The 23,112-nt window shown below is 39.5% G+C and overlaps 1 protein-coding gene across 2 annotated transcripts in view; it reads right to left on the bottom strand.

Annotated features, from left to right (window-relative positions):
- LOC132396699 (KH homology domain-containing protein 4-like) overlaps positions 1–17,571 on the bottom strand; it is a 60,005-nt gene extending 42,434 nt beyond the window's left edge. The window contains exons 1-4 of one of the 2 annotated variants that reach the window (XM_059974500.1): positions 17,500–17,566; positions 12,529–12,651; positions 9,394–9,628; positions 3,512–3,637 (exon numbers count right to left, since the gene is read on the bottom strand). In XM_059974500.1, coding sequence (XP_059830483.1) covers positions 3,512–3,637; positions 9,394–9,628; positions 12,529–12,548 — 381 coding nt within the window. In that variant the 5' untranslated portion in view covers positions 12,549–12,651; positions 17,500–17,566. Of the gene's footprint in view, positions 1–3,511; positions 3,638–9,393; positions 9,629–12,528; positions 12,652–17,499 lie in introns of both variants that reach the window. The other variant, XM_059974499.1, reaches the window with a different exon arrangement.
- Between the last annotated feature and the right edge of the window lie 5,541 nt (positions 17,572–23,112).

Below are 23,112 nucleotides of genomic sequence, written 5' to 3'. Positions count from 1 at the left end.
TCCCTTTACACCTCTGATTTCTGAATCTTCTCTCCATTTGGAAAATAATCTACACCTTTATTCCTTCTACCAAGTGCATGACCATACATGTTCCCACAATATTCCATCTACCATTTATTTGCCCATTTGCCTTTCTACACACTGCCTGCCCCTCACCTACCTTCGTATCATCCACAAACCTGGCCACAAAGCCATCAATACTGTCATCCAAATCACTGACATTTAACTTGAAAATAAGCAGTCCTGACACCAATCCATGCATAATAACAATAGCCACCAGCTGCCATCCAGAAAAGGCCCCTTTACTCCTACTCTTTGCCTCTGCCAGTCAGCCAATCTTCTTATGGTCTTATGGTCATTGCTGCTTTGATGCCAAGGGCAATCACTCCCACCTCACCATTGAAATTCAGTTTTTGGACTATGTTCAGACCAATATTGTGATGAGTCCTGGAGCAGTCACTCAAGCAAGACCTAAGCAGAACATAATATGGTATGCCATTAGTGATTGATAGCACTATCAACAAATAACTTCTATTAGTTTGCTGTTGATTAGAAGATAGTGTAATGCAATGGCTAAAAGTACACAAAGCACATTATCAACTTGCAAAACAAATTGATTATTTAGCTGAAAAGGAAAATGATGCACTTTTACGGGGAGTGAGGAAGAATTATTTGGATATAGTATCTTGTATAGGTACCAGAGAAATAAGGGATTGAATAGCCTCTCATACTATGATATTTTTCTATTCCGTGATTCCAACTGCAATTTCTTCTTTATTTATAATTCAAATGTTACAGATATTGTTGGAAAGGCCGGCATTAATAACCTCTGGAAGGCAGTGGTTGTTGACCTGACAGTTTGTTGTAAGTACTTCCTTAGTACTTTGGTAAGAATTCCTAATATGCAGATACAGCAATCAAGGACTGATGGCAGATTTCCAATTTAGGATGATGTTTTTTCTTGAAGGATAATTTGCAATTTTGTGTTTGAGCCTAACTAGCCTACTCAAGTAACTACATTTTATAGACTTGGCACATTGAAGCCATAATAGGCCAGTGGAAGGAATAAATATTTAGGGTGATAGATGGGATAACAATTTATGTGGCCTGCTTTGCTCTGGATGGTGTACAAGTTAAAGTACACTCATCCAGGGAAGTATACACCAGGGAAAAAGACCTTGGCAATTGTGGGGATGACTTACAGTGGACTAAAACACTTGAGCATATAGACATTCAGAAAGAGGATGTGTTGGAGATTTTGAAAAGCATTAAGTTAGATAAGTCACTGGGACCAGATGAGATATACCCCAGGCTACTGTGGGAAGTGAGGGAGGAGATTGCTGAGCCTCTTGTGATGATCTTTGCGCCATCAATAGGGACAGGAGAAGTACCAGAGGATTGGAGGGTTGCAAATGTTGTTCCCTTGTTCAAGAGAGGGAGCAGAGATAACCCAGAAAACTATAGACCAGTGAGTCTGACTTCAGTGGTGGGCAAGTTGTTGGAGAAGATCCTAAGAGGCAGGATTTATGAGCATTTGGAGAGACATAATTTGATTTGGGATAGCCAGAATGGCTTTTCCAAGGGGATGTCATGCCTCATGAGCCTCATTGAATTTCTTGAGGGTGTAACAAAACACATTGATGAAGGTAGAGCAGCGGATGTAGAGCATATGGATTTCAGCAAGGCATCTGATAAGATTCCCCATGCAAGGTTCCTACAGAAGGTAAGGAGGCATGGGATCCAAGGAGACCTTGCTTTGTGGATCCAGAATCGGCTTGCCCACAGAAGGCAAAGGGTAGTTGTAGAGGTTCATATTTTGCATGGAAGTTGGTGACCAGTGGCATTCCATAGGGATCTGTTCTGGGACCCCTCTTCTTTGTGATTTTTTAAATAAATAACCTGGATGAAGAAGTAGAAGGGGGAGTTAGTAAATTTGCTGATGAAAGGAAGATTGGGGATGTTGTGGATAGTCTGGAGGCTTGTCAGAGGTTACAGCGGGACATCAATAGGATTCAGAACTGGGCTGAGAAGTGGAAGATGGACTTCAACCCAGATAAGCGTGAAGTGGTTCATTTTGTTAGGTCCAATTTGATGACAGAATATAATATTAATGGTAAGACTCCTGGTAGCGTGGAGGATCTGAGAGATCTTGGGGTCCCTGTCCATAGGACACTCAAAGCTGCTGTGCAGGTTGACAGTGCTGTTAAGAAGCAATATGGTGTGTTGGTATTCATCAACCGTGGGACTGAATTCATGGTAATGTTACAGCTGTATAAGACATTTGTTAGACCACACTTGAATACTGTGTTCAGTTCTGGTCACCTCACTGCAGGAAGGACGTGGATATTACAGAGAAAGTGCAGAGTAGATTTACAAGGATGTTGCCTGGATTGGAGGGCCTACCTTATGAGAATAGGTTGAGCGCACTTGGCCTTTTCTTCTTGGAATGACCTGAAAGGTGTATAGGATGATGAGGGGCATTAATTGTGTGGGTTGCCAGAGGCTATTTCCCAGGGCTGAAATGGCTAAAATGAGGGGTAATAGTTTCAAGGTGCTTGGAAATAGGTACCGAGGAGATGTCAGAGGTAAGCTTTTCCACACAGAGCGTGCTGAGTGTGCGGAATGCACTGCCGGCAGCAGTGGATATAATAGCATCTTTTAAAAGCCTCTTAGATAGGTACATGGAGCTTAGAAAAAAAGAGGGCTATGTACTAGGGAAATTCTAGGCAGCCTCTAGATTAGGTTACATGGTCGGCACAACATTGTGGGCTGAAGGGCCTGTAATATGCTGTAAATTTCTATGCTCTATTCCAAGCAACTTGCAATCTGTAGATGCTGCTGAGATTCTGGAATGACAATTGCGTCACTGTTTCAGGATACCAACACTTTTTTTTTGCTATTTGTTAGCCACAATATTGACCTTTTGATCCACAATGATGGTGGTGGTGAACTCAACAACAATAATATCACTGAATTTCTAGAACAGCTTGTTTAAGAAAATTGTTGCCTATCTGTGGAATAATGCAAATACCTATCAGTTCATACCTGCATACAGTCTAGGTATTTCAGCTTTTGGCTATAAATTTGATTACTGACAAGATATGAATCAAACTTAATATAATACAACTATCAGCAAATGTCTTCACTTCTGACATCATGGATGGAGATGGAAATAGCCTAAAGCACTACCCCAAGGAATTCCTAGAGCTTGAATAAATAACTTCTAACACAATTTCTGCTGTGCAAAATATGACTCCAAGCTCTGCCCATTCATTACACTTGCAATCAATTCTCCTTGAAATTTAGAGTAATCATTCTCTGCACATCTTTGTAATTTAGCTTTTTATCTGAACCGATGCTGTAACATAGATAGAACATATTTACCCAAACATATACAGATTTAGATCTAGTACATACGTCCATATTTTCTTAATTGGAAGAACCCCACTTGAGCATTCATAATTTACAGCATAAACTATTCAAAGGTTAAATTATGATGTACACCACTTACTTCATCTTGAGTATGGCCTCTTGTAAGTAAATTTCTACATACAATAGGAACGTCATTAATTTCAATTTCAGCAACCACCATATCATCTTTGTTCTTTTGATGGGATGATGACTTTGAAGACTTCGACTAGAAAGAAAAGACAAAGTGAATGTATTTGATTCTGTTGCACAATTATGAAACACATATTGGCTATTTTAATAACCTAAGGGAACTTTTTCATGGTTTATCACCAAGTTACTCTTAAATAGTAACCTTTAAAACATTTTCCCCACATTCACCTTCAGGAGCTTCTATGTTTCAATTGTTCCCTCTCATTCTTCTAAACATTAGCTAATAGAAAATTATACTTTCCAACCTTTTCTCATAAAGCAACCCACCCATATAGTAAACCTTCTCTAAGTCACTTCTAACATATTAGCATCCTTACTTGAATAGGAAACCAAAAGCATATAAAGCACTTCAATATGGTCTCGTTAAATGCTTCAAATACCTAAAGCAAACTTCCCTATTTTTATATCCAATTCCTAAACAACCAATAGTATCAATTTGTCAGTTTTCTGATTTCTTGCCATGCATTCATATCGGACTGCAAGCCTCACAGATTCCTCTACATCTTAGCATTGCAATATCTCTACAGTTAGATAATACATCTTTTCTTTTATTATTCCTGCTAAGGTGGATAATTTCACCTTTTCCCACATTATATTCCATCCACCATATCTTTGCCTATATACTTAACCTGTCTATATTCTTTTATAGTCTCTATGCCCTGTTCAGAACTTTTCCAGCAGTTTCTGAGTCATTAGCAAATTAGCAGTCATGCTATTGGTCCTTTCATTTATATAAACTGGAAGTGATTATCACAAAACTTATCACACCTTGCCAGGAAAAAAAATGTTTTTTTGTATATTTGTACTAAAAAATACATTTGTGCATTTGTTTCCAGTGAACCACTGAATCTTTTATCCATACTATGTTAACTCCTACATAAAAAACAAGTATTTATCTTCTGTAATAATTTTAGATGTGACATTGGTTCTGGTTTATCTACATTACACATTACTCCAACCAAAGCAAAAATGAAAGGGCAACACACTTCCTCTACCCAGCATCTTTTTAGAAAATGTAGTCACTGGAGAGTAGGACTGAGGACCTAATGGCAAGATTGCTGTATTGGAGAGAAATAAGGAATTGCTACATTCTACATTTCAGGGAGACATGGCTCACTCTTGACATGCCAGATGCATTGGCCAGAGGGCTTCTTGATATGCAGGATGGATCAAACTGCTGATTTGGAGAAGACAAAAGGTGGGTGTCTACATTTCATGATAAACTCTTTAGACTCTTTAGTCTTGTTGCACTCGTGTTCCTCCAACCTGAAACAGTTAATGATTAAGTGCCAATCGTTCTACTTCCCAAGGAACTTCTTCTCCATGATCCTGACTGCTGATTACAAGCCACTAAATGTCAACATTAAAGGGCACTTGATGTGTTGAGTGCAACAATTAACAAACATTAAATAGCCTACCCCGACATCTTTCAAATCATTGTCAGGGACTTCAGGTTTGTTTGAAGAAATCGGTGCCCAATCATCAACAAATCACCTGCAGCACCAGGACTCCCAATACCCGGAACCACTGCTATACTACGATTATGAATGCCTACTGTTCCATACTTGGTCTGCATTTCAGGAAATCTGATCACTTGGCTGTCCTCCTCTGCGCACAGGCAGAGGCTAAAGAGCAAAGATCCAAAGTTTGCTTCAAGTCGATGGACTGGGCTGGGTTTAAGGACTCAAAGGATCTTAACCAATACACCACAGATGTCATGGACTTTTAAAAAAAAGTCACAGACAAGAGTGTCCTACAAAATCATTCCGTCTTCTTCAACCAGAAGCCCCAGATGAACCATTATATCTACAATCTGTTGAGGACCAAATCAATGGCATTCAGGTCTGGTGACCAAGTAAAATACAAGAGGCCCAAGTATGATCTTCAGAAATCTATCTCATGTGCAGAGTAGCAACCAGACTAAACGTGAATCACTGAAGGATGCTCGACAGCTGTGGCTGAAAGCTATCACCTCCTACAAAATTAAATCAAACGAAATAGGTGACAACAAGGCTTCGTTCCCAGATGAGCTCAATACCTTTTATACTCACTTTGACCATTAATTCATGGAAGCACCTTCACAAACTCCCAGAGCCCCAGTTGACCCTGTGATTTTAGTCTCTGATGCCAACATGAGAGCATCCTTCATGAGTGTGAACTCACGGAAAGCATCCAGCCCAGATGGGGTGCCTGGTCAAATACTAAAGACCTATGCTGATCAACTGACTGGAGTATTCACTGATGTCTTTAAAATCTTGCTTTGGCAGACTGAGCTATCCACTTGCTTCAATTATACTGGCGCCTAAAAAGAACATGGTAACCTGCCTCGATGATTATCATCCAGTAACATTTATATTCGCTGTAATGAAGTGCTTTTAGACAGTAGTGATGAAATTTATCAACTTTTGCCTGGGAAGTGTCTTGGATCCGTTCCAATTTGCCTACCATCACAACAGGTCAACAGCAGACACCATTCCATTGGCTCTTCACTGAACCCTGGAACATCTGGACAGCAAAGATGCATACAGCAGGATGCTCTCCATTGACTATAGCTCAGCATTCAGGTTTACGAAGATTCGACATTTCATCTAAAACTTTGACAAACATCTATAGTTTGACTGGTTGCATCACGCTGTGGTATGGAAACACCAATGCTCTTGAATAGAAAAGCATACAAAAAGTAATGATTACAGCCCAGTCCATCACAGGCAAAGCCCTCCCCACCAGTGAGCACATCTACATGAAACCCTGTCACAAGAAAGCAGCTTCCATCATTAAGGACCCCCCACCACCCAGGTCATGCTCTCTTCTCAGAATCCACACCACCAGATTCAAGAAGAGTTATTACCCCTCAACCATCAGCTTCTTAAACCAAGAGAATAACTTCACTCTTCCCTTCACTTGAATTGTTTCCACAACCTATGGGCTCCCTTTCAAGGATTCTTCATCTCAAATTCTCAATACTTAGTTCTTATTTATCATTATTTATTTTTCTTTTCTTTTAGTGCTCACACAGCTTATTGTCTTTTACACATTGATTGCTTGTCTGTCCTGTTGGGGGCAGTCTTTCATTGATTCTATTGTGCTTCGTGTACTTACTGTGGATGCCCACAAGAAAATGAATCTCAGGGTTGTATATGGTTGGTCATAACTGATTACATTACATTTTTCCAAATGTCCAGTTCTAATTTCAATTTCCCCACGACAGGCTTTAAGCTAACCAGCTAAATTTTCTGCTGACTTCTGCTCTTCTTGAATAGAGTTGCATTCTCTATTTTCCAAACTAATGGAGCTTTCCCTAACACCAGGAAAATTTTGAAAATCAAAACCAAAGCATGAACTATCTCACCATCCTACTTCTTTAAGTCTCCAAGCTGAAGTCCATCATGACCCAGGAACTTGTTATGTGATACCTTCAACAATTTACTTGGTAACACTTTCTTGCAGATATCCTGCCTTTCTTCCAATTTATGCTTTCCAGCTTTTCTGAATGTAACTTGCAATGTATAAACTAGTGAGGACTAATACAAAATACATTTGCTTCCTTCACTTTTCATTACTTTCTATTGGACCAATGTACATTTAACTGTTGTAAAATATTTGTCCTTACAAACTCAACCTCAATTTTTACTTTCTAGCTAACTGTCCTGCACCCTAATTTTTCATTTTCATTAATCATTTGCAATTTTTTATATCCCACTGAATCTTCTCACACAAAAACAACAATGTGCAATTATTTGTTTTATTTTTGACAGGCATGTGGAGCCAAGACAGATAAAATAAATTAATTGGCGATTAATTTAGCCTCCTTTTCTAGGTTGGAAATTAAGGATATCACAATAAAACCCAACATAAAAATTTAATTTTTGTGCAAGCAATGACATATCGGTTAGTTTTCAATTGCAATATGGTCAATCAGTGGTAATCCTTTGGGATGCTGATGGGATAGGGGGACTCAAAACTGGAATGCCATTGAATATCATGATTTGGGGTTAGATTTTTGGTTGTTGCTAATCGCCATTATTTAGAACTTCTTTGACGCAAACTTTATACGTCAAAGATTAAAATGTGGTGTAGACCTTGAGTTCGGAAATCAAGTCGAACATCTCCTCTTCTGAATTTAAGATGGAAAGTCATTGAGGAAACAGTGGATGGAACTAAACAATGCCCTGAAAAACTCCTGCAGTAATGTACTGGGGCTGCAATTTTCGTTGTCCCAACAATCATTTTTCTCTGTATATAAGGTAGTACTTCGGTTCATGCTTTTTCTTTGACACATACTGACTTCAATTTTAAAAGGACTCCTAGATTCGAAGATATTGCCAAATACCAACTTAATGACTTAATTCATTTCTTTGTGGAAGAAGACTGGGCTGAGCTTCAAGACCAAGTGAAGCTGACGAATTCCAAACCACGTATTAATGAGGCGGTTACTAAAGAATTAAATGATCTTGATAGCATTATCGAAAATTTTGCTGTTGATTGAAAGTGGACTAACTGAGAGGTAACTTGTCAGACTGTACTTGTCCTTTTAGTAAAGGGGACATCATATGGTAGTTTTCTACATGGCTGTTCCTCTGTAGATACAAGTAGCCGCACACCTGTTTTGGAGTGCATTCCTTCAGTAGGTGAGATGTCATCCGGTTCTACAGCCTTGCTGTTTCTAATGCACTCAGTTATTTTAAGATATCACACAAATTAATTCAAGACTGGCTTCAATGGTATTGAGCTTTTAGGAAATGTTGAGATGAATCATCTCCTCAGCATTAGCCTTGCCCTGACAGAGGATGGGATGTTAAATCTCCTCTTCACTTGTTGCATTTCAGAAGATTTGAAAGGATAAAACATAGGGATGATTCAGAGATAAAGGCCAAAGAAAATAGCTTGATTCAAACTGATTAACTGCAGACTTCTACTACTTAAAAAGCTCCCAAATCTTGTGGGTGGTGCCTCCAGTTCACCCAGGGTAAAGCCTTCAAACTGTGTAATAAAATCATACATGAACAAAGATTGGTGGCCTTGGTTTAGTGCCCCATTAGAAATTATGATCATCAGTATTTCAAACAAAAGATGTGAGCTTAAGTGAAACTCAAAAAAAACAACTACAGATGCTGGAGATCTAAAAATAAAAACAGAAAATGCTGGAAATACACGGGCAGCATGGTAGCACAACAATTCAGGTTCAATTCCCACTGCTGTCTATAAGGAGTCTGTACGTTCTCCCAGTGGTCGCTTCCATTTCTTCCCACGTTCCAAAGATGTGGATTTAGAGTTAGTAAGCTGTGAGCATGCTACGTTGGTGCCAGAAGCATGGCGACACTTGCTGTCTGCCCCCAGAACATCCTTGGACTGTATTGGTTATTAATACAAGTGACACATTTCACTGTGTTTTGATGTACATGTGACAAATAAAGCTAATCGTAAATTCAATGGATCAAGCTATACCTATGGGAAGAAAGTTAACATTTCAAGTCAAAAACCATGAGTATTGACAAAGGGTCATCAACCTGAAACTTCAACTGTTTCTCACAAAGAATAGAATTGTCTGCATTTTCTATAAGGAAATATGTAGTAGAATACCAAGTTTGCAACAATGTAGGTTGGAGCATTTTGTTGTTCAATATAGCATCATATTGTTAAGTGCCATTGACAGAGAAAATGTTGCTCAAACAATTTGTTACAGCTAGGCTGACTTCAGATAACAAAATGCTATCACTTCATAATGGCAGTCTAAAAGGATTACTGTGTACTGAATTCAAAAATATTACTTACTCTGTTACTTGGAGTCTGTGGTAACTTTAGTTTCCCTTTTGCCATCAACATAGCATTAATTCTAGCAGCTGCAGCAGAAGCTGCATCCAATGCATCCGATGAAGACTGAGAAGAATGGCTGCCTGTTGCAGAGCCTGAGAGACCTCCACTCTGTGGCATTGTGACTGAAAAATTGTTCATCTGAGACTCTATTGACACAGGAAGTGATTCTGGACAATCCCATTTACTACGGCGCCTAAAACAACAAAAACACTGATTAATATTGTGGATATCCACTTTCAGCAAACCATTCAATCTAAAACTACAGGTCGATCTTGTCATGCCTCACACAGTTGAGTTTTTTTTTTCCAGAGGTAACAAAGTTATTTGATGAGGGTAAGGCAGAGGATGTTACCTAAATGGACTCACTAGTAAGACATTAGATCGCTTGTCGTATGTTCGGAAGATAAAGATGCATGGGATCCAGGATGGATTGTAAAATTCACATTCAAAACTGAATTTCCCATAGAACAGAGTAGTGGTGGAAGGCCGTTATTCTGTATGGAGGTTATGACCAGTAATGGTCTGCAAGAATCAGTGCTGGGATCTCTGTCTGTGAAATATCAGTGATTTGAATGAAAATATAGAGAGGTGGATTAGCAAGTTTGCAGATGACACAAGATAAGTGAGGTTGTGGGTCAGTGTATATACAGTGGGATATAGATCAGTTACAGATATGGGCAGAGGTAGTTCAATCCAGGCAAGTAAGAGCTGTTGCACTTTAGGAATTCAAATAAGACAAGAAAATATAGTTAATTGTAGTCCTGTTAATAGCATTGAAGGGCAGAGGGATCCTGTGATCCAAGTTAACAACACTGAAAATGGCTATGCAAGTGTACAAGGTGGTAAAGGCGGCATATCACATGATTGCTTCCACTGGTAGGAGTATTGAGTATAAGAGTAAGGAAGTCATGATACAGCTACATTAAAAACTTTATTCAGACCACTTTCAGAATACTGTGTTTAGTTCAGGTCACCCCTTCATTGATAGAACATGGAGAGGGTACAGAAGTAGTTTACTAGAATGCTGTCGAGATTAGATGTTAGGAGCTATAAGGAAAGGTTGGACATACTAGGGTTCTTCTCCCTACAGCGTTGGAGACTAAGGAGAGACCTGACAGAGATTTTTAAAATTAACTGTAGCATAGATATGGTAGACAGTCATAATCTTATCCCCAAGGTAGAAATGTCAAATACAGGCTGACGTGCTTTGAAACTGAGGGGTGGAAGTTTAAAGACGTAAAAGCCATGTTTTTTTTAATGCAGTGGTAGATGGCTGGAATATGTTACCAGAGGTATGGTGGAATCAGGCAGTTTGGTAGATAAGACAGAAGCCTATTGGAAGAATGTTCTGTGGATGGATGAGTCCTAAATAGAAATTTTTGGCTTAAATGAGAAGCATTATATTCATCGAAAAACAAACACTGCATTCCAGCGTAAGACCCTCATCCCATCTGTGAAACATGACGGTGGCAGTGTCATGGTTTGGGTCTGCCTTGCTGCTTCGGGACCAGGATGGCCTGCCATTGATGATGGAACAATGAATTCTCTATTGTAATAAACGACATAATAAATTGCTATCAGATTCTCCCTCCGAGAAAACAAACCAAATTTATTCAAGCTCTCGATATAACTCATTACAGCTTTCTACTAAACCTCCTCTGCACCGTCTCCAAAATCTCCACATCCTTGTTGTACTGCATTCCAAATGTGGCCTAACTAGTTTTATGACCTCCCAACATATATACTCAATGCTATGACTGAAGAAGGCCAGTACACCATAGCTGCCTTTACTGCTCCATTCACTTGTGTTCCACTTTCAGGGAGCTGTGGACCTGTACCAGTGTTTCCAAAGGTCCTGCCATTTACTGTATCATTTACACTTGCACTTGACCTTCCACATCACACTTGTCAGGATTAAGCTTCATCTGCCATTTCACCAGCCATATTTCTCTCTGATCTACATCCTGCTGTATCCTTGCTGCAGCCCACTACACCAATTTTTGTGTTGTCTTTAGATTTCAAAACTATATCACTTACATTTTCATCATTTATATAAATCACAAACAATAGAGGTGTTGGCACTTGATCTTTGTGGAGTAGCTCTGTTCACTGGCCTCAAGTCAGAGAACCATCTTCCCACCACTGTCCCTGGTCTCCTATAATCAAGTCTGTTTTGAAATGAAAGTCAATGATAATGGCTATCTTGTTTTAATGACTTGATATGGAGTAAGTGAGTTGAATTAAAATGAGCCTGGGCTTATCTCACTTTGTTTTGAAGAATGGAGCAAGAGAACAACCATAAACACACATCAGTCTACCAAAGAATGATAAAAGCAGAAGAAATTTCACGTTTTGAAATGGTCAAGTCTATAATCCTATAGAAATGTCATGGAAGGACCTGAAGCAAGCAGTTCATGCAAGGAAGCCCACCAACATCCTAGAGTTCAATCAATTTTGTAAGGAGGAATGGCCTAAAATTCCTCCAAGCCCATGTGCAGGACTGATCAACAGTTACAGGAATTCTGAATTGAATTGACTTTTATTTCTTACATCCTTGACATACATGAGTAAAAATCTTTACGATACATCTCCGTCTAAATGTGCAATAAGCAATCATAGTAATGTATAACAAGTTGTAATAAATAGAAGTCAATGTAATATAGAAATACACTCAAATTAATGTGAGTTAATCAATCTGATGGCCTGGTGGAAGAAGCTGTCCAGGAGCTTGTTGGTGCCGGCTTTTATGCAGCAGTACCATTTCCTGGAAGGCAGCAACTGGAATAGACCGTGGTTGGGGTGACTCAGGTCCCCAATGATCCTTCAGGCCCTTTTATCACATCTTTGTAAATGTCCTGAATTATGGGAAGTTCACAACTACAGAGGCACTGGCTGTCCACACTACTCTCTGCAGAATCCTGCGTTTAAGGGAGGTACAGTTCCCATACCAGGCAGTGATGCAGCCAGTCAGGATGCTCTCAATTGTGCCCCTGTAGATAGTTCTCAGAATTTGGGGGCCCATATCAAGCTGGTGTGTACAGACCACGTGAGGTCTTCGGTGATATGGATGTCAAGGAACTTAAAGCTGTTTACCCTCTCAACCCCAGATCCATTGATGTCAATAGGGGTTAGACCATCTCCATTCCTCTTGTAATCCACAACCAGCTCTTTTGTTTTTGTTGAAGTTATTGCGGTTCAAGGGGTTCACATCAGTCACTGAAAGCAAAGGTTCACATACTTTTTCCAACAAATACATGTAATATTGGATCATTTTTCTCAATAAATAAATGGAAAAACTATAACATTTTGCGTTATCTAATTGGGTTCGCTTTATCTAGTTTCAGAACCCACACGAAGCTCTGATCACATTTTAGGTCATATTTATTCAGAAACAGAAAGTTCTAAAGCATTCACAAACCTTCTAGCCCCACTGTAGAAGGGTAGTCAGTCTTCTTCCCCGTGTAGGACTACTAAATATGGGAGAAGGGGATACTCAAAGGAGCTGAGGAAGGGAAGTGTTTGTTTTTTTTTAAACAAAGTGGTAGGTGCCTAAAACAAACTACCAATGGAGGTTGTCGAAGTAGACATGAACAGGCAGGGAATAGTGGAATACAGATTACACGCGTGCTGAAGGGATTAGTTACATTGGCATCATGGCCAACACAGATTTCTTTATCGAATGTAAATTTTACCCAATTTTTTCCCTCTCCAATCTTTAGGTATATAGCTATCACAACCTCACAAGCTTTTGTGAAATCCATTAAACTAGGATCTAAAAAAGAAACAACTTCACAGCCAAAGTCAATCTAACTTCAAACACATTAAGTACTTTATCACAATACTAGTGAAAATTTCTATCAACCAATGCAAAGCTGATCAGAAATGTTAAAATCCTGCTTACATACAGCACAGGTGTGAAGAATTTCAAATGTAAAGAGCCAATGCACCGTTCAGAACAAGACCCTTAACAGTGTTGATGAACAGAATCTTAAGGTTCAAGTTAACAGCTCCTGAAAGTTGCTACACAAGTTGATAGGATGGATAAGAAGGCTAATGCATGCTTGCCTTTATTAGTCGAGGCACTGAGTTCAAAAGTCAAGAAGTTATCTTGCAGCTTTATAAAACTGCAGTTAGGCCGCATTTGGAGTATTACATACACTTCTGGTTGCCCTGTTATAGGAAGGATGGTGAAGCACTACAGAGAGAGCAGAAGTTGTTCAGCAGGATGCTGGCTGGATTAGAGGGCACTAGAGCTTAGACGAACTTGGGTTATATTCTCTAGAGATGCAGAGGCTGAGAGGAAATCTGTTGGAGGTTTATAAGATTTTGAGAGGCATAGATAGAGTCGATGGACAGTATCATACAGGGTTGAGATTTCTATAACCAGAGAGCATATGTTTAAGATGAGAGGGGGCCATTTCAAAGATGTGAGAGGCAAGTTTTTTTTCCCCACAGAATGATGGGTGCCTGAAGTGTGAGGAAAACAGAAAGATATGGACATAATGCAGACAGAGGAGATTTGTTTAGTTGGCCATTTGATTACTAATTGGTTCAGCACAACATTGTGGGCTGAAGGGTCGGTCCCCACACTACTGTTTTACGTAAAATCAATGAACAGTGCAAGATTCATAATGTTCATTTAAATGAAAAATAAACTCCTTCAAAATGAAATGCTAATCTTGCTAAAGAAAACAAGTAATGAGAAACAAAACATCAAGTCAATTGATCTGAGCGGCAATCAGATCATTTAACTTACATAAACAGTCTGAGATATAAACTATATTGTTACTCTTTTGTTTTTATAATCAAAGACTCAAGGTAGTTTTTAATTCAGCCAAAGAAAAAAAAGCATATCCTGTAAAAGACAGAGGGTACAGTGCAATGATTCTTATTCCTCCAAGACTTCTATAACTTGTGATGTTCCACAGGGACTAATACTGGGACCTCTACTCTTTGTGAGATGTGGATTGTTGGGTTAACTGGTTTCGAGATCACACAAAGATTTGTGGCATTGTAGACAGTGTAGAAGGTTGGTAAAGGATACACCAGGTATAATCAGAGTAGATATGAGCAGAGAAGTTGCAGATGGAGTTTGTTCAGAGAGTATGTGAGGTGTTGGACTTTAGGAGATCCAACGTAAAGGATAAACACATGGTAATGACAGGGCCCTTAAACACAATGGCATATAGAAGGATCTTAGGATCCAAGTCAGTGGCTCCCTGAAAATTGCCATACAAGTTGAGCAGGTGGTCAAGATTGTGTAAAAAAAAAGATTGTGTATGAAATGTTTGGCTTTATTAGTCAAGGAACTGAGTTCACTGGTCAGGCAGTTATATTGATGCTTTATAAAACTCTGTTTAAGCCACAACTACAGTATTGCATTTATTCCTGGTCACTTCATTATAGTAAAGATGTGGAGGGTGTATAAGTGGTTAACCAGGAAGCTGCCTGGATTAGAGGGCATGTGCTATATGAGAGGTTGGATAAACAAATGTTGTTTTCTCTGGAGCAGCAGAGGTTGAGAGAAAACCTGACACCAGTTTATAAAACTGAGAGGCACAGATACAGTTCACCACCGGTATCTTTCTCCCAGGGTTGAAACATGTAATCAGAAATTCACTGGGAGGAGGCGAGCAAGAGCACACACAGAGATTGGTGGGTGCCTGAAATGTACTGCCAAAAACAGGCAGATTCCACAGAAGTATCTAAGAGGCTTTTAGGTAGGCACATGAATATGCAAAGAATGGAGGAGACTGACCTCATGCAGGCTGAAAGAATTAGTTTAATGAAGCATTGTTACATTAATTAGAGTGCAATATCACAGATGGAAGGGTCCATTCCTGTGCTGTACTGTTCTATGGACTCTTTATTTTGTATATACTATAAAAAAAATTTAGGTTGGAGAATGCAAAGGTGAAAAACATTTCAACTGATCACAATCTCAACTTTGTTTTAGACAATAAAGATCCAACTTAATATATACTAAAGACTGACCTATAAAACACTTAATAAAAATGCATTAACTTCACCACATGCATATTGTTTATAATTAACATATGCATTTTCAGCTAAATACGAATAGTTACAATCAAAAATCAGTGTAGCAGTTAATGTCACTCTGTCTCGCTGAAGAGAGAAATATATTTAGAGAAATTTTCCACATATACAGTGGATTCCAGTTAATCAGGGCAGCAGTTTATTTGGGACAACTCAAAGAACAAAAACTTATCAAGAAGATAGATGGGATTCCTTTCATTTATTTTGGACACTATCTCACTTAACTGGGACAGACGACTTGCAGAAGTTTCTAACTAGCATCAGTCGCATGCACTTGTATGGCCGTTTGACACTATACATGCTTACAGCGCACAGTTCTTAAATAGCATGTTTGTGTGTTCAAAAAACAGCAAGTTTTGTCATTTATAATTGGCAAGAAATAATCAGTAAGACAATTCAGAACTGTTTTGCTCAATGCAGTTTCAAGCATTCAGGCTTAGAGATGCCAGAAACAGCCAGGAGTGAAAATAAAACAATTTCACTACTTCAACAAGGAACTATGAAGAATTTGAAAGTATTGACAATCATATTGAATGTTACAACGAAAATGAAGATTTGGAGGATGCACCAACAGTCCATCATCTGCATTAAATGTCAGTGATGATTTTGTTCATTTATAGTCAATCAAAAGAACATGGCAGCGTACACTGGATGGATTTCTCTGTTGATAGCAATTAGGAACTAGTACAGTTTTATCGTACTGTAGTAGGATTGTTATTGCTTTAATTTGTTCTGTATTTCACTTAAATATATAGTTACTCAGTTAAACAGTGGTTTGTCTTCTTTATAGCTTTTTAACTATTTCCATGAAATTTCAGCTAAGTGAAGCGGGTCCCAAAGTCCCAAATAACTGGAATCCAACGTACACACTAGATAATCATTTTAGAATAATGAAATCCAATTTTAACATTAACTAAAAATGTTTTATTAAATAATCTGGAATAATATTATTCCATTGCATTACCCCCATGTTTACCAACTTTTCCTTAACTTTAAATATGAAATTTATATAAAGCATTCCACCATGAAATAGAATATTATAAAAAAAATGTTGCTGTGCAAATTTTATCAAATACTTTTCATTCCGAACAGCAACTGTTGCCACGTTTAGGCAAGACAATTCAAGTCTAACTCAACCTGCTAACAAGAAACCCTATATTGAAACGCTAAGCATTTGTTTTAAAGAATAACATTGTGTTTTATGTTTTCCTTCTCAACCCTACTTCTAAATGACTGAAAGGCAATTCGTTAATACTAAGATCAGTGGTCTTGAAAACTTTAACCAATTTATTCCGGAGTTCAAAGAAGCCTTGTACTTATTGGTGTTGCAATTCCTTTCTACTTGCAGCGAGCGCGGTGAAGTAAGTGCATGCTTCTGTGACACTTTTTAAATGCATTTTATCCCAACTGTGGTAAAAAAAAAGTTTAAAGTTTAATTAAAAATCTTGAGGACACAAATACAGGGGAAAGAGGGAATAGGAGACGGTGGGTGCACTTCATCGCACCTCTTTACTGTCAACTGGTATGATGCTTACATAGGGGAAGGGGAATTAATTTTGGGTCTAATTTGATGGAGGTAAACGGTGTTATAGTGATACTACCGGTCAACAACGCCTCCACCCTCAAACTCGGACTGAACCCACTTATTCCACAAAGGTTCATTTCAGATCGAAGTCTGATTAGTCGAGCCGACTTAGGCCCGGTCGGCGCCTGTTCCGCGACGGCTGCGCGCCTGGGTCGACTCCTGGTCCCAAACCGATCTGGACTCGGCCAGGCCCGGTTTGGGCGCAGTCAACGTCAGTTTACTCGGCGGGTTTCGGGCCTATGACCAGCGACGCACCGGTTTCCTTTTTCTTAAAACATGTACCAAGCACCGCCAGCGACTATCGGCATGGTGGCCTTGCATCATCCCCCAACCTGGCGGGTACATCAACATCCCTAAGCAAGTCAGAGCGCGGGCATGTAAACGGAGTGAGCACCCAACGCCGTCATTTCCGAGCTCCTTACCCCGCAGACTGCGGCGATCCAGCCGACATTGTGAGAGCGAGCAAAACGGAGACTACGTCCAACGTCGGCGGCCTGACGTCATTACGTCTCCGGTCCGGCGCCGAGAGGGCCGAACCTCGGAGCTGCTGTTAGTCTTCCCCGCCACCGAGTGGCAGTGTGCAAGCGACGGGGAACCGGCACTCAGCAATGATATTTCTGTCCCCAAGATGGCATTGAATGGTAGAGTAAGCCTCACTGTTTATGGAAATTGTGTTATAGGGATATAATTAGTGAAGCGCCTCAGGAGTCAGTTCTTGTCCCAGAGTTATCTATGTATGATTATGGAGAAGAGGGCAAAGTATGAGGTAACCAAGTTTGCCATGAAACTAAAATGGGTGGAAGAAAATATTTTAATGAGGATATTTGTACTTTGCAGCAGGACATAGATAGAGTGAGTGAACAGATGAAAACATTGGAATTAGAATTTTGCATGAAAGAGTGTGAAGGAATGCAGAATCCTTATCTGAAATTATTACATCCAATGTTGAGTCCAGAAGTCAGTAAACTCGTTTAATTATCATTCAACCAAGGATGAATACAGCCAAATGAAACAGCGTTCCCCCAGGGCCAAGGTACCAAGAGTCATACACAGCACAAGGCACATATTGCAAGTAAATATAGTCACACAAAAATTTTATATATATATACATACCAAGATCCTGAGTGACATGCCCTATAAATTGATGGTGAATGGATGTTATCGGCAAGAACAAGCAGTTCTTAATAGTCCTAAGATGAATGTATGCTCGTGTGCAATCCAGCTTTCATTCCACCGACTGAACACCAGAGGGCAGCACCAACAGAAGGGGCCAGCCCCCACCCCAGCATGGACACTGCACCACACCACCTCCAGTTACTCCTCTCCTGGAGTGCTGCAGCAGGCAAGCCCGCGGCTCAAGGCCTAGTCCTCACTGCAACCAAGGCCATGCAGCTCCACTGCCATCTGTTTTCCCCATAACTGAGGGAAAAGAACTGGCAGCATTTCACATTATCAATGTCCAACTGGATCGTACGATTGCAAGAGAAACATCCAAGACAATCACTCACTGTTAGGTTGCTCACCTCCTTTTTAACTAGCAGTAGCACAGTCCACACCAACTCCAGCTCCACCACCAATGAGCTGAACCTGCAGTGCCTGGAATTCTTCAAGCCCAACATTATCCTGTAATCATAAAGAAAGACATGTAAAAGTGCAAAAATCACCTTTGGTTGACTCCTGAGAGGCTACTGCACTTGAATGTCCCACCATCTTACCGGAAGTATGGTAGTAGTATAGTAACGTGCCAAATCTAAAATTGTCGTGCTATTCCTCAAATGGTTGGTAATAGTGGACATCAAAGATTTGGCTTACTGAATACTTTAGAGTGTATTTTATGGATTTTGGGCTGCTGATCATGAAAATCACCATGAAATTTCCCTATCACAAACTATTTTTTAAAAATCGCCTATACTTGTATTTTCAATTCTTAACTCATGTCAGAATAACTGATGCCAAGGTTAAAGAATGTGTTTTTGTTGGTCTACAAATCAAACAGGTCACCAATGGCAGACAATTTGAAGAAATTCTAGTGGGACTGGAGAAAATCACATGGAAGGCATTCAACAATATTGTTGAAAATTTTCTTGGCAACTACGGAGCACTGAACTAGGTGCAATTGGTTGACAACATACTTCAAGCATACAAAACGATGAAGTACAACCTGTCACTAAAGATTCATTTTGTGCATTTCCATCTAGACTTCTTTCCTGCAAATCTTGGTGCTGTCAGTGTCGAGCATGGTAAAAGGTTTCACCAGGACATTGCCGTCACAGAGAAATAGTATCAGGGTAACTCAAATCCATCAATACTGGCTGATTATTGTTGGACACTTAAGCAAGAAGCCTTGGACACTGAGTACAGAGGAAAATTATAAATAAAACATTTTTAGCTTAGTTGAACTATTGCAAAGTGGCAGCACTATTATGCAATTAAACACATTATATTCAATTAAAGTTAATTTCTTGTTTCTCCAAATTCCTATGTGATACAAGTAGTCTGAAAGTATATTTGTGTTTAGCTTCAAGTGGTTTATCATAAACAAAAACAACTTCTGAGGAAGCAACTCTTTCGAAAAAAATTATTGCCCAATGTAATTTTTCTTTTAAATATTGATCTTATTCTGTGTTGAGAATCTCTTACTTTACCATCCTGTTAAAAAAGTGTTTTTTTTCATGTTGCTTGTATAATCATGTTAAGTTTGTGTCCTTGTGAAGTTTCACTATCAACATTGTCTTATTATTTTAAATTCTTCAGTCACATCTCCTTCAATCCTCTCTGCTCAATTGATAACTAGTTTCTCTACCTTTTTTCCTGTAACGTGTTCCTCATCCCTGGAACATTCTAATAAACATTTCTCCACATTCTGCCACAACTTCATATGCTTCCTGAATTATGGTGACCAAAATTGAACCCTATCATGCCATATTGAATGAATTAATTTTCGTCTCACCATTAGGGTGATGGAAAAGGGCAAAGCTTGCAATTCTATCTATAATAAAGAGCGGTAGTCCAATATTTTAACAGTAAAACCTGTGGGGGGAGCTCCTAGAGTATAGATAAACAGCTGAACAGCTGTGAATGAGTGAGCCATGTGGAGTAATGAAAATGCAGGATAGCTGCTTAACCACATAGAACATCACAGCACAGTATAGGGCCTTCAGCCCACAATGTTGTGTCAACCTTTTAAACTACTCTGAAATCAATCCTGCTCTCCTATACAGCCCTCCATTTTTTCTTTCATCCATGTACTTATCTGGGAGATTCTTAAATGTCCTTAATGTATCTACCTCTACCACCACCCCTAACAGGACATTCCATGCACTCACCACCCTCCACTTAAAAAAAATTATCTCCAACTCCCTCCACTATTCTTTCCTCCAATCACCTTAAAGTTTGCCCTCTTGTTGAGAGCTTGTTTATGACATATAAAACACTAATCTGAAGGAATGTATCAGGTCAGGTCAGTGATATGTCTGTAAGTGATAAGTAATCCATGGATACTTTATGTTGGCATATTCAAGATTATCTGATTGAACTTGCAGCAGAGCAGTCTAAAGTTGCAAAGTACATTTTCTAGTCCTACATATTTGCATTCTACATGCGATATTTCCATTGCCTGAGCAGTAATTTATCAGCAAGAAGTGGGCTCTGCAAATTGCACTGTTCTATTTCCAACCAAGGAGGTTATCATATAAAATAGTTGGCAATTCTTCATTCTGTGGCTTGAAGACAAAATTACAAAAACAAAGAAAGTTTATAATGAGGCCAAAACTATTGCTAACTTCAATCTAGTTGACATTCAGTCAAATCCCTTATATCGAGATGCAATTTGATGGTTTAAATGAAATCCTGTAATTGGATGCCTTGAGAAAAAGTAGCAGGAATCTACATAGAGAAACAATGGCAAATACTAAATCAGGAACAGAAGCATCTGCCGAATGGATACACAGTATGATAGAATCAAAATGAAGAAAATTACTACTAGGATATATGGAAAATTAGCAACCTTAATCTTAAAAAAGTTTTTAAAAGGCCAATACTGTATAACCTACTTTATTGTGAACTAGAGGACACAGCACCTGATATGTTCAGATCCGTCTGTATTTGTGGGATCCAACTGTTGCCCCCCCCCCCCCAAGGCTCAATGCTTCTTGAGCAGAACACAGAGCTGAAAATGACCTTTGAAAAGAAACTATAGCAAGTTATGAACATAGACGGGTCAACACAGGATCAAGCCCTTCAGTCCAGCATGATGCCAGTCTAAATGAATTCCATCTGTCTACACATGGTCAGAGTACTCCCATGGTGGTCCTGCCTGTTTTGAATCCGGCACCATGAGCAATGAGGGAGGCTACATTAGACCATAAAATACGACCATAAGGCATGTGAGCACTATTTTGCCATTCACACTATCAAGCCTGCTCCAACACTCAACTATGGCTGATCTATTATTTTCTCTCAATCCCAATCTCCTGCCTTCTCCCCATAACCTTTGAAGCCCTTACTAATCAAGAAACTATCAACCTCTGCTTTAAAGGTACTCAGTGACCTGGCCCCACAGCCATCTGTAGCAATGTAGTCCACAGATTCACCACAATCTGACCGAAGAAATTCCTCACCGATAACGGCACCAAATGACAAAGGTTGTCTATATTTTTAGCCAAATTTTTTTGTTTTTTTCTGTTTTAAGCTTTATTATATATACATATGTTTCAACAGACTTAAGTATAAATCAAAGTTCAGTATAGTTTTTAATTAAATTGTAAGCTTCATTTTATATTTCATACAAAAATTAAAAACTATTTTGAATGGCATTAATGATGGTTTTATTTTGGATTTTTTTATTCTACTTTTTGTGACATAGCAATAAATGGACATAGCAATGAACTGTCAAGCTCAAGGGTTAAGCATCTACTTGCAAAGGGGATTCTTGGGGCAATTTCTGTGATCTGACGTTTTGAATGGTCCAACAGCAGTCAAGTCCCAAGGCTGCTGCACTAGAGAGCTTCAACACGTGGGGGCATGGTTGCCCCCATTATGGATTTTCTATGCAGACCTGTTCCATGAGATAATAGACATCAGTGACCGTCGGTGCTGAATCACAGATAGTGGAAGCCATTCACAACAAATGATGAATCAAAAGTTGGCAACTTCCCTGAGAGCTATCATCGCTATCACACATATCCCACAATATGTTCGCTTTTGTCGGCCCGCTAACTTTGGCCTTCCATGAAAAAAAGTCATGGCTTGGGAGGTGCCTTAGTGATGGAGGCCTGAAGTCATGGAGGCCTTAGTGATTTGCCACAATATATCCATTAGGTGATGCACATTGATGTCTCTGCCCTGATGAATGTTTAAGACCATAAAACCATAAGACATAGGAACAGAATTAGGCCATCTGGCCCATCAAGTCTGCTCGCCATTCAATCATGGCTGATCCTTTCTTTTTCTCCTCCTCAACCCTAGTTCACAGCCTTCTCCCTGTAACCTTTGATGCCATGTCCAATCCAAAACATATAAATCTCTGCCTTAAATACACCCAACAACCTGGCCTCCACAGCTGCATATGACAACAAATTCCACAAATTCACCACCCTTTAGCTAAAGAAATTTCTCTGCATCTCTGTTTTGAAAGGGTGCCCCTCTATCCTGAGGCTGTCCTAGACTCTTCCACCATGGGAAACATCTTTTCCACATCTACTCTGTCTAGGCCTCTCAACATTCAAAAGGTTTCAATGAGATCCCCCCTCATCCTTCTGAATTCTAATGATTACAGACCCAGAATCATCAAACATTCCTCGTATGATAACCCTTTCATTCCTGGAATCATCCTTGTGAACCTCCTCTGGACCCTCTCCAATGCCAGCACATCCTTTCCAAGATGAGGGGCCCAAAACTGTTCGCAATACTCAAGGTGAGGCCTCACCAGTGCCTTAAAAAGCCTCAGCATCACATCCCTGCTCTTGTATTCTAGACGTCTTGAAATGAATGCTAACATGATATTTGCCTTCCTCACCACCGACTCAACCTGCAAG

Source organism: Hypanus sabinus, chromosome 7 (assembly GCF_030144855.1).
Source record: "Hypanus sabinus isolate sHypSab1 chromosome 7, sHypSab1.hap1, whole genome shotgun sequence".
Taxonomy (NCBI): domain Eukaryota; kingdom Metazoa; phylum Chordata; class Chondrichthyes; order Myliobatiformes; family Dasyatidae; genus Hypanus; species Hypanus sabinus.
This window is presented reverse-complemented; position numbering and strand designations above follow the sequence as displayed.